Source organism: Eutrigla gurnardus, assembly GCF_963514095.1.
Source record: "Eutrigla gurnardus genome assembly, chromosome: 6".
Taxonomy (NCBI): Eukaryota; Metazoa; Chordata; class Actinopteri; order Perciformes; family Triglidae; genus Eutrigla; species Eutrigla gurnardus.
In genome coordinates this window covers 31021706-31034213 of record NC_139920.1, presented here as the reverse complement: position 1 = coordinate 31034213, position 12508 = coordinate 31021706, and the positions used below count along the sequence as shown (strand labels likewise).

At 47.3% G+C, this 12508-nt stretch overlaps 1 protein-coding gene across 1 annotated transcript in view; it reads right to left on the bottom strand.

Moving 5' to 3' along the window:
• ncanb (neurocan b) overlaps positions 1 to 12508 on the bottom strand; it is a 99534-nt gene that overhangs the window by 53049 nt on the left and 33977 nt on the right. The window contains exon 9 of the mRNA XM_084010701.1: positions 1135 to 1251. Within this exon, the coding sequence (XP_083866827.1) occupies positions 1135 to 1251 (117 nt within the window). The remainder of the gene's footprint in view (positions 1 to 1134; positions 1252 to 12508) is intronic.

The following is a 12508-nucleotide window of genomic DNA, read 5'->3' as shown; positions in this document are numbered from 1 at the left end:
AGCAGCGTGCGCACGTCTGTCTCTCACTGTTTGACAAATGTTGTTACGCGTTCACACGCACGTGCAGTCACAGATTCTGATGCTGCGCGGCCGGAATTGATCTGCTGTGCGCACCTACTCCGCGTAACTTGAACGCGTAATGTAGTTGCCTCCCCTGGTTGACTGAAATGAACAGGCCAACTACATTACGCCTTCAAGTTACGCGGAGTAGGTGCACACAGCAGATCAATTCCGGCCGCGCAACATCAGAATCTGCGACCGCACGTGCGTGTGAACGCGTAACAACATTTGTCAAACAGTGACAGACAGACGTGCGCGCGCTGCTTCATATGTACGCAGCTTCTTGTTACGCGTGACATACAACCTGCGCACGACAACGCACGCACGCACGCACGCATAACAAATAACCATGCGTTCACACACACGCTGCTGCGCGTCTTTCTAAGTGTTTTGACATCGATTTACCTTCATACACACACACACACACACACACACACACACACACACACACACACGGATATTCCCAGGTCACTTCCAGTCAAGGAGCTTGATCTGAAACCACCTGACAGGAGAAGCTCCTCTTGAATCCCAGACCTGTCTAATAAATAAAAACCCAGGTAGGTGGTGCTTTCCTCCTGGAGTCACGTCCATCACAAGCCTGCCTGTCTTCCCCTTATGGCACGATGCCGTAACTGAACCTGTCTGCAGCTGCTGACTCACCCTGACCAGCGTTTAACTATAGACTGCGTGGTAGCACTGGGGCCCCGTGGGCTAGCGAGGGGCCCTCCAAGGATTTGCATGGAAGAGATGAACCCTTGTGAGGGATTCAGGTTGCAACTTAAAAATGTGACAATGCCGAGAGACCTATTTTTAAATTGGTAAATATCATATGCCCATGGTGGCCCTCCGGAAGAGACTTAGCTATGAAATCAATATGTTCTTTGGTATTTTTGTGATTGCTGGGTAATTTGTACATATGTTGATAGAAACCAATGTCAGGTCTCTGTTTGATCATGTGACCAGACCTTATGCCACACGGTGAGCAGAAAGTTACCAGGGCCCGTCACAACGGCATGCACTGGGGCCCCGCCACAACCACCGTATGCCACTAGGGGGCGACCTGAAGGTACTCACCGATCTCGCAGCTCTCTCCGGAGAAGCCCGGAGGACAGTAGCAGCTGTAGCCGTCGCCTTCCTGCAGGCAGCTTCCTCCGTGGAGACAGGGGTTGGTCTGGCACGGGTTGTTCTCCACTGCAGAGACACATGGAATTTATAATTTATTTTCTACAGAGAAAGAGCATTAAGAAAGTGCCTTGAATGTTGACAAACTGTGACAGGTGGCAAGCCCGCATTATGCCCCCCTCATTACCCCCAAGCCCTTCCTCTCGCGGCTGACGGAAACGCTACTGCTCTCACCACGTTCTCCAAGGTGACGGATTGACTGTTGGCGTGTCCGTCGTGCCCCTGTTTATCATGACGGATGCTCGCCGGGCGAGGAACAATGTGCTGAGTCGACCCCCCCTCCCGGGTGCCGCTGATGAGCCAAGGTCCCTCATATATTAACCGATCATCGGCCAGTCATGTCATGCATACTGGTGGCGGCCACCTATTTTAATGGCACATTACGGCTCTCCAGAGGAGGCAATAAACACTTTTTATGTCACCGAGCTATAACTCCAAGCCTCTTCATGAGAAATATTTTGGCGGATGAACGGCCAGAGATCGGGGAGATTAAGTCGTAATTATTGCTGTTATATTTTAGGACGGGAAGAAGGGAGGAGGGGAATCTGACAAGGACGCTGAGGCCGCAGAGCAGACGTCAGGATTTTTAAAATTCTGTGTGCAAAAGAGGGACTGTGGGGAGTTGGCTAGATTAAGTGTCTTTTTATTATCCGATCCTGATAGGATTGCAGCCCCTGACACAATCTGGCAGGCCATCTAATACACTGCATCTTCTCCATAGTAACACTCAGGCTCACTTAATGATGTACGAGTGCAGTCTGGGAGTTCTGTCATTTGTATGTGTGCGATGTTTATGTACACGTGTGCGTACGTCTGACCCCGACTCGCTGCATGCTGGGAGATATGTGGCAAACGTGAGCACGCGTTCAATTTCCTGTGAAACGGGTTGAAGGACTCCCACGCTGCGGCGAGGCTGCTGTTGATACACGAGGCCAGGGGAGACGATGGGAAGTCTGCCTTTGAAAATACATGAAAGTGATTCGCTGAATGAGAAAAACCATTAGAGAGGCATTTCTTAAATCAACAGCAGGGAAGGGGGGAGAAAAAAAACATCGGACGTGATTTGAAAACATGCGTCGCTTAAAGGTTAATGGTGCACTGATGGAGATGGTGAAATAGGCAAGCGCTGAGCGGTGAATGAAGAGTAAAATAAAATGTAAAAAAAGACGAGCTGTGGTCAACGTGCGGAGAGAGGAAGTGGACAGACGAGTCGGAGGAGCTGATTGGCTCATTAATCATCCGTCCGTCCAGATGGATGGACGCCAAGGTGGCTAAACTTCTAAACAGAAACAGCACCTTCAGTTCCAGCTTCTCTGATCCACCGTGGAAGTCAACGTCTTCGTGACATCATATCCAGAAAACGCCACCTTCACGTGACATTTCACAGAGTTTACATACGACGTGTGTACGATGTGGAAGATACGACGTATTGTACTCTAACTTAAGCATGAGCTAAATCTAAATCTAGACATGAGGTTAGGTCTGTAGGATTCATCCTCTGGGAGCATGAATGTCTCTACAACATGTTGTACTCAACCCATCAGATTATACATGCAGAGATATTTAACGTGGTGAGTGAACACTTGGTTGAGCCATAGCTTCACCAAAGTCATGAGGATGTATCCTCTGGGGACCACAAAACCCAACAAGATGGTGTTGCCCCTAATCATGATGTTCAACCATTAAATACACGCATTATGAAAGAAATCCTATGCGCTGCATGACGCTATAAAATGAGGATGTGCATCCCTTCCCTGTCCTTTGCAGTGCTGCTGCTCCATGACAGCAGGTGTAGGTGAACGATGCTTTAACTGAAGAACAAACATATTAGTCCCACTCTGATTTACTATTGTTAACAAATGACATGAAAATAAACACCAAATGTCAGTCTGGTCACATCAGAAGCAGATCTCAGATATGTGGAGGTGAAGACCAGCGGGTAATAGTGTGGTAAATGTTTACATTGACTCCCCCATGCAATAATCTGCCAGTCCAACAGAGAGAGTGTTTCTGCATTCAGGTTCGGTATTAAACCTCAGCAACACGAGCTCCAGCCCGGTCGAACGCAGCGTGACTGACAGCGGAGTGCCGTCATCAAGTCGCCTTAGCAAAGAAGGGCTTCAGCAGCCAAAAGGCCACACTTCTGATGACCGTTCTCCCCATCAATCACACCCAGACGGTCAAAACTCCAGTCTGGCTCGGGTGCTGACGCTAGGTTTTTCTTTGCCAATCCTGAAAAACTAGAGTGTCATATCTTTCCATCTATTGATTACAAAATAACCAAAAGCTTCTTAGGATTAAACTGGATGGCATCACCAACTGATAGTTGATAAAACCCATTCAAACTGATAATATTCTAAATGGCTGAAGTGCACCTTTCTTGGTTAAGGTTAAGGAAAGATCGTAGTTTGGGTTCAAATAAGTTTGTTTGTTAGGGACTGTATACGTTATTTATTTTAAGACCCACCAGAGGGATTTTCGGACCCTCCCCCCCGGGTTTGAGTCCATCAACACATTCTGATATAACTCTACTGATTTATTTCCATCCACAAATGAAACCATGACGTTATCAGCCCAGTTCCAGTAGAATCGCCTTGGTAATGAGATGAAGAGGACCTTCCTCTCCTGTCCCGGCCGCGCTGCAGACGGAGAGCCGAGCCGGAGCACAAAAGGACATCGATCCAATCTGCAGACAATTAGTGACGACTTATTGCACAATGAGACTGTGGTCTTCACCATCTGTCCGCCGCCTGCAGCCTGCAGTCTTGGCGGTGACATCACAGTAGAGACGGCGGGTTATGGATTGTGTGATTACAGCAACGTCTCCGCCCGAAGAAAGTGCATGAACGGATCAACGTGCAAGGAAATGCGTCCGGTTCAGAGTTCAAACATTCATGGCGGGACGCTGGATGAAAGACATAATTACGAGTAGGTGACGTGTACAAAACTAAAAATGAATATTCAAGAGGAAAACAAAGTGAGGAGAAAGTGGGAAAGGCAGAAATTATTATTGAGTATGTGGAAGCACATGTATGAGAGAGAGACAGCAGGGAGGGACAGGAAGTCACAGAGGGAGCTCTCATGCATCTCCTCTTAATCTCGCTGCTAGCCTATGATTCATTACACACCGCTCCTAAAATAGGTCGCCTCTTCCATTCCTACGTCTTTCCTTTTTTCTGTGGGAAAGACAAGAGAGCAGAAAAGAGGAGGAGGAAGTCCGAGGGAAGGAGGACAGTTTATTAAATAGACGCGTGGAGGAATAAAGAAAGGGAGACGTATTAGCACGAGTTCAGCTTTCAGGTCTGAGCGTTCACACTCACACTAATCAGATAGATCGTGGAAGGTCTGATTCCCGACACATCTCTCCAATCCCGGGTTGAGTTTTTCTTAATAATCTGTTCTTCGCTGTGACATTTTACTGCTTTATGGGGGTCATCTTAACTTTCCCCCCTAAGCCTCTCGGGAAGAGAGAGATTATCTTAGCCTCGTGGCACATTTAGGGAAGCTCCTCTCCGATGTCAACTCACACACACACCGAGATTCAGAAGGGACCATAAAGAGGGCCGCGATAAGGGAATGTCTTACGTGCCAGGAAGTTCCGCGGCTCAGCGGTTTGCAAATTCAAACATAATGGAGGCGTGCAGAAAAGGTTGTGCTGACAGAAACACACACACACACACACACACACACACACTCTACTGTACACCTGCTTATCGCCCGCCGCGTTGCTGTGCTTGGAATCACTGAACCTTGTAATAGCTTTGCTGAGACAGATCATGCCTCGGCCTGTTCAAGTGTCCCCCTCTCTGAGCGCGATAAGCCATCACCTGGGCCCAGCGAGCGCCGCCCCGTTAAAATTTAACGCTACAGTGGATCCTAAAAGGTAGCGAGGCGCACGGAGAGTTAGGGCCGTGTGGATAGTCGCGCTAACTGCAGCGCGTGCATCCATGCAGCAGCAGCCGTCGCCACCGTGAGGTAGTGTGAAATATTCATGTTGTCACTTGCATGACGGCTGCGGTGAACATGTGTTTTAATGCTTGAAGCGATGATACGTCAGCCCTGAGGGACACCAGACTGATCCAGCAGCTCATCTGCAGAGAGATGAAATTCCTTTTGATGGTGTTTTACTCTAATGACGCTGATTTTAAATGGCATTGCTGTTGTCCAGGAGGTAGCAGAAACTAGAGAATCTGACAGTTAGAAACCAGTCCTTAACCATTCCACAACCCTGGTGCTTACGTGTCTCTACTTGTTTTTCAGCGATGTCAACCATGTGATGAGTCATCCGTGTGACCCCTGTGACTCCTGAAGTATCCGTCTCTCTCGTGACAGGACGGACGGACAGACAGACTCACGGGTAGACATATGATCCGTGTATCGACGTGTCCCCAGACAGGCCAGATGAGCTACAACCGCTGCCATGCCAAGCTGAATACACACCGGTGGGGAAATATGAAACCTATTTCTGCTGAAATATAGATAACACCTCTCTCTGGCACAAAGATGCAGACCCCAACGCGGCCTCAGACTACCTCCGAGTGATGGATTTACAGAGCTGAAGGTCTGCAGTGAAGGGGGGGGGGGTATTACACCAAACCTTCCAGCCATACAGTCCACGAGGTCACACACACATCTGCCTCCCCTGTCAGCGAGCCTCACCTCCCACAAACACAGCTTCCACGTCTGCATTTAAACCCTTCACCGCCAGTCACCGGGAAACAAGGTAAATCCTGAGGTGGAGAAAGACTAATTGGATAGAAAAGGAGAAAAGAAAGTGTAATTCTTTAATGAAAAACTCCAGCAACCATCATAGGAAACTCGTCTCAGAGGTCCAGTTAGTTGAGTTTATTAAAAACAAAGTGCCAGCGATTGATCGCGCCATGACAACAACCTGAGTTCACTGCATGTCACATTCTGCCAGATGGATCCAATAAAAAGGGCGGCCGCATGGAAATGATGCGATGGAAGCCTGATGCATTGTGGGCAGTATAAAAAGTCACTTTTTAAATGTGATATTACTTATTACTTGTTTGGTAATGTGGCACAGCAAACCAGTCTGCACTGATCTGTGAATGAATGTGGGCGACTCTCACAGACTGTCCACAGCTCAGTTCATGAAATCCCTGCAGCATCTGAAGGCGTCGGATGCTGATAAATCTGAGAAGTGCCGGTTCCCGTGTTTACCTCCATTAAATCACCTGCAGACGACACCAGGCTGCGACAGTAAAACCACACACACCTCTAAACGCATCGGCCCCTACAACGCTGCGTTTTTATGAAGAGTTGCTTTATAGCCTCTTTCTCCGAGTGTGAGACCAGCGTACTTAAAAATCACCACACCTGCTGAAGGATTCACCTTCACCTGCTGTTTCTGCACGCGCGGCACTGGGAAGGTAATATTCCAGCCATGTGTAAGGCCTGACACCGCTGTGGACAGATGTAGTCAATGTCACGGTGTCAACCGTGGAAGATACCATCACCGCCACGATGTCAACCGTGGAAGATACCATCACCATCGTCATGCATACGTCATGCATACGTCATGCATACGTCATGCATACCATCACCAAACCTTCAAAATGAAAGAGGGCTTCTACGGTGGGATCCCCAAAGCCAGGTGACTTTTATTCATATTTACATTCACTTTTAGAACTATTTCTTAGCAATAACAATATGCTAGCCCACTATAGTGGAGGATGTATTCATAACATACACTTTGAAGACATGTACATTGTGTCAATTAAGGTTATTAAGGTTGTGTTTCCTCAACCCATAAAGGAGTTAACATAAAAACTCTATTTGGAGGTACAGGGTTTTCACTGGACAGGAAGTGAATGAAAAATGAATCTGAAAATAACTAAAGCTGTCAGATAAATGAGGATAAAAGTCCAATATTTGCCTCTCAGATGTAGTGGAGTAGAAGTATAAGTCACATGAAATGGGAATACAACTACCTCAAAGGTATACTTATATAGTGTCCTTGGGTCCATTCAAAGGTGCTATATAAATTCAATGTATTATTATTATTATTATTATTATTATTATTATTATTATTATTATATGTAAATGTACTTGGTTACATCCTGTGTCCTTTCATGATTGGCTGGTTTATAAACCTGGGTGGTCGCCATGGTTACATTGCGAGGGCCCGTCTGAGGTAGCAGAAGCTCTATGTTGGCTGTCAACCGTCTGACTGACGAGTGTAGTGATAAAACGTGGACATGCGGTTGTAAAGACCACAGAAGTACAGCACTATTATTAATCGGAGGGGTCACAGCCGCTATGAAGCCGGCCGCTTGGAGAATGGTAATGTGATTCTCCATCGATCCCCCGGAGCACCTGGTCTCTGCTGAGCGTTCTCCAGGCTGGCAGGAAGTCAGTGCTCAAGGGCGACGGACGAACTCAGACGCTCGCTGGAATCTGGGCTTGAACCCAGCCCGCCGCTCAGGAGGACGCTGCGTCAGCCTGCATCCTGTGGGGAGTGTGTTCCCGTCGGAGGTTTCTGGACGGCAGCAGGTGCAGCGGTGTGATTACTGTACCGAGGCTGGCAGAGTCTCTGACAAACCAGGATTGATGAGCACTGCAGGGGAGGGAGCAGCTATTTCTGTCCGTCTGACCACAAGCAGAGCCCTGTGTGTGTGTGTGTGTGTGTACGTGTGTCCAGGGTGAAAACAACACTGGATTTAGACTGCAGTCTGTAAACACCACATGTAATCCTCTTTATATTAAAGAATTGGGCTGTAAGGGGCCAGATGGAGCGGATGAAGGTTACAGACCTGGTGCCGGGTCCAGACCACATGATACCAGCGCGGTTCAGGACCCATAATGATATACTGATACCCTAATCAATCGTTGTATACCGTGTAGTGTGCCCGAAGTCTATTGTGTTTTTGCCATCCATGACACTTTCCATCACGGCCGTCACTTTGACCAATAGGAGCGCAGCGTCGTAAGCAGTGGCGAAGCGAAAGAGGAACGACATAGTGAGACCACGGTAACAACAGCCCTGCCTGGGAAAGCTGGAGAGGAAGGATGACGTCACACATGTTACACAAGACGGACATCATGACCATCGTAGCCGTCACACATATTCTGTGGTCTGAACCGGGCCGTTAGCCCAAGCTGCCTCAGAGTTCTCAGGTAGGATCATCACATCGTCACGTGTGCTGCGAGGCGAGACAGATGATGTCATTCGATGCTTTTATTTGTTTTTGCTTGCGTCTCTCGGTTGGTGCTCGCCGTTACCTGCAGACTTACAGCAAAGCATGTTGTGCTGCTGCAGGATGTTCGAGATGAAAGTGGAGATCTCGATGCCACGCATTCCTCTACAGCGGTGCATTCATTATTACTGAGCACACCTAAAGCTGCAATCAACACTGGATTACTCAAATGACTGAGACCGCCTTGCCAACGGATTCAACCGTTCCAGGTTGTTATTTATTTACATAGTGCTGCGATCCATTTACAGTCATATCTGCAGGGTGTAAATCTAATCTGTGGATCATTGGCTCCTTTAATATTCTATTGGGAATCCAAGATCGGAAAAAAGGAAAGAAAAGTTGTGTTGTGTCGTTGTTAACAGTCACACACACACACACACAAACACACACACGCACGCACACAAACACAAACACACACACACACACACACACACACACACACACACACACACACACACACACACACACGTACGCACACACACACACGCACACACACACACACACACGCATATGAGGTTGAACATCAATCAAGTTTTACAGGAACATGGAAGTATATCGTTGCCATGGATACAGTGATCGAGACTTCGGGCCGCAACGTGAGTTTACTTTTTTAAGCGAAATAAACTATTATCAGTTCATTATTTTGCTGTTTACAATAAGATGCAGCGACAACTAACACTGGATAATAATAATAATAATAATAATAATAATAATAATAATAATAAAAATAATTTTGATACTGAAGAAATCTGAGCTGGTTTTTTTGTTGAATTCACATACGATACAGGATCCTCTCCATTTTCAGTTTCACCTCAATTCACCTGCGTTAAATGCTTTCCTTCTCTCTGCACACACACACACACACACACACACACACACACACACACACACACACACACACACACACACACACACACACACACTAGGAGAAAGCATGACACTTGCAATTAGCTGCAGTGCCAGAAGCCTGAGACGGCAGAAAGCAGCCGCCGCTCTCTTAGCGAGCACCTCATGAACCGAGCGTCACAGCGAATCAGCCGGCAGAGAGCCGGCGAGGAGCAACACGACCGGCAATTCAAAGCGAGCCGAGTCGGCGGGCCGCCCCGCCAGACTGACGCACAAATTTGGGGTCTATTGTTAACAAGAGCGGCACTTGTGGCGTCTCCATTCGTCCTTAAATAAATTGCATTATCTGGGCTGTCAGAGTGGCAAGAAAATAATCCATCCTGGCTTATCATCACAAACACATTCTATCCACCTTGCCCCCCCCCCCTCTATTCAGTGTGTGTGTTTGTGTGTCTCATTCTCAGGGCTTTGTGAAATGAGAACACTGAATCAGCCGCATTCCCCTTCTTGAAATGATCCAACCATATCCTTATACGCTCACTACGCTGACTGCAGGGAGGAACAATTACCGTCAGTGATGTATGAATTATTCATACTGTGACTGACATGAGGACTGAAAGTGTATTGTTACACGTGGAGTGATGCCGCGCTGCAATGAACGTATACGCTTGGTTAGTATATGTCTCCGAATGACGCGGACGAAGGCGGATTTCCTCTTTCAAGGACAATTAGACGAGTATGCTCTTTGAAAAAATGGAAAAATACACGTTGGCCACCATCAGTTTGTGGCAACAAATAACAGCAACCTGCAAATCAAGCACAAGCCAGAGGGTTCGGGATTCTGGGCCCCATTAGGTCTGGTTCATACGTCCTCACTCCCAACTCTCCAAATACTGACTCCAGGTCAGTCAGGTGTTGGTTTTGGACGTTTCTGCTAGTTATATGAATGTGTATATATAGGGTCGCCCATAAAGTTGGAATAAAATGCAAATTTCTTGTCTTTTATAGCCCCAAACAAATGTTATGCATGAATCCATTTTCATCTGTAATTAGGACACATAATGTAATCATTGCACCTTGTCACCATTGATGACTGATGAGGAAAATAAAAAATTCCAACTTTATGGCCAACTGTATGAGAAAACATGTTAATTTCTTTATGGTCTACTTTTTAATTTCAAGTAAGTAAGTACGTTTGGCTATCATGGTAATGGTCAAATAAGTATGCTGGTTGTAGTGTGAAGGTTACTTTACAAAATGAAGGGTAAAATAATTCAGCGTTGATGATGTTTTGAACGGGACGTGAACAGAAGTCTCCTGGGTGAAAGTTTTGGTTGGTCCATCTTCCCCTCCCTGACCGTCTGACGACGACATGGTTTACGTTACACTCTGAAGGACGCTTGCTGCAGCTCTATCAGACACCACGGGCCACCGGAGAAGCTCCAGCATCAGTCACTTAGTTGAAGTCGTTGTAGATACAAAACTATCCTGAATCGACGTAAACACCCAGATTAGATGCTTTCCAACCGCTTTACAGACAGAGGGGGAGTAATAACTGCCAGCATGTGGGTAAAATTGGTTGCGTTATGATCAATTCTTTCTGTTATCTCCCTTCAGACACCTGAAGGCGACAGGAGAAGTCTGCTTCTTGCAGTTTCTTTTTGAAAAGTGCCACGGTAAATTGCACAATGATCCACCGTGGCTACCTTGATGAAATCATACACAAGCTGCCTGTTGTAGACAGTAGAGGTTTAGCTTGCATTCTTTGGTCCTATTTCCCTGGAAAACAAATCTGACCAAACATTCAATATTCCCAACAAATATAAATTGAGCTCACAAAGGGCGCCTTTGGCAACACATTTGTGATGCTGCGTGTTCGTGTCTCGTACGTCTGCAGCCCACACAGGAAACAACCCTGTTTGCTCGAGGAGAAGCTGGTTTACGCTCTTCTGTTCCATCGTGTCCCACTGTGATTGGTACAGCTGCTTAAAAAGGGGATGAGACCAATGATGTCACTGACTGAGAAGACAACGATTAACCATCAAACTCTCCTATTTCTATCTGACTCCTCCCAAACCCTCATGCACATATTCTATCGTGTTTCTTTGGTGAATATGACATTAGAAAAGGGCCAGAAGTCAGGAAACACAGCTGCACAGCCACATTCCACTGTGGTTGCTATAAAGAGTGTGTAGTCATCCCACCTCATACAACTACACTTCAAAACATCCAAACTATCCCTTTAATCCCCCGTCTTATGCTTCCTCCCTGCCGGCACAGATCTATGGGTGTGTCTGACATGCCCTACATGACGACAGCCCTCCACTCTCCACCCGCTGTGGGCCGGCTGCCGGATGATGTGTTGTGACTGACACTGGGAGCCAAACTCCCCGGCTGCTCCGCCTTCAGCGCCGCGAGAGAGTGGGAGGGAATGAAGTCAGTCAAGGCAATCTGGCAGCTCCAAAAAACTCCAGCTGGGCGCCCCCTTCCTCTCCGCCGCCACTCCTCTCCGCTGCCACTCCTCTGCACCTAGAACTACGTTGGAAATCATCAGCTCTATTGTTTTGCATGTGTGGCCGGCTGAGTCTGAGAATGTGAAAGTAGCATCTCAGGGATGTGGCTGTCCAAGTCTCCACTGCATTAATACAACCTCTGTTTCCACCGGGTCCACGGTGCACTACTCATCATAACAAATCTACATGCACATCCGCTTCGAGGTAATAAAAACGGCGTGTCGGCGCGGTGAGGCACTGATCCGAGGAACAAGATGGCTGCCTGCTGCTAGTTTGTCTGCGTCCTTCGTCCTCTAAGAGGACAGACCTGTTAGATGCAGATAGAGAAGTGAAATATCCTTTCAGCAACAGGAAGCAGATTTCCGATAGCGCCTGAATGCTCCATTGTACCACATAACCAGGACCAGGTTAGTCCGTCACACAATGCCTCCACACAGGAGGATTCTATCCCGCTGACAGCTCATCCATCCCGACCATCATCCCCATGTTGGTGGCACACAGAGGAGATGTTGTCCGTTTTCTGTATGGAACTCTGACAATGAAAGGGATTCAGCCTGGAAGAGAATAAAAACTCTTCTCAGTGAATCCCTGTGTGGATTTTAATAAGGTGACATACGGCCGCAGAGGTCGTCTCTAATCTGGTTTCCAGAGGCGACTAAATGGAAACGACTCCAATAAAATCAGAGA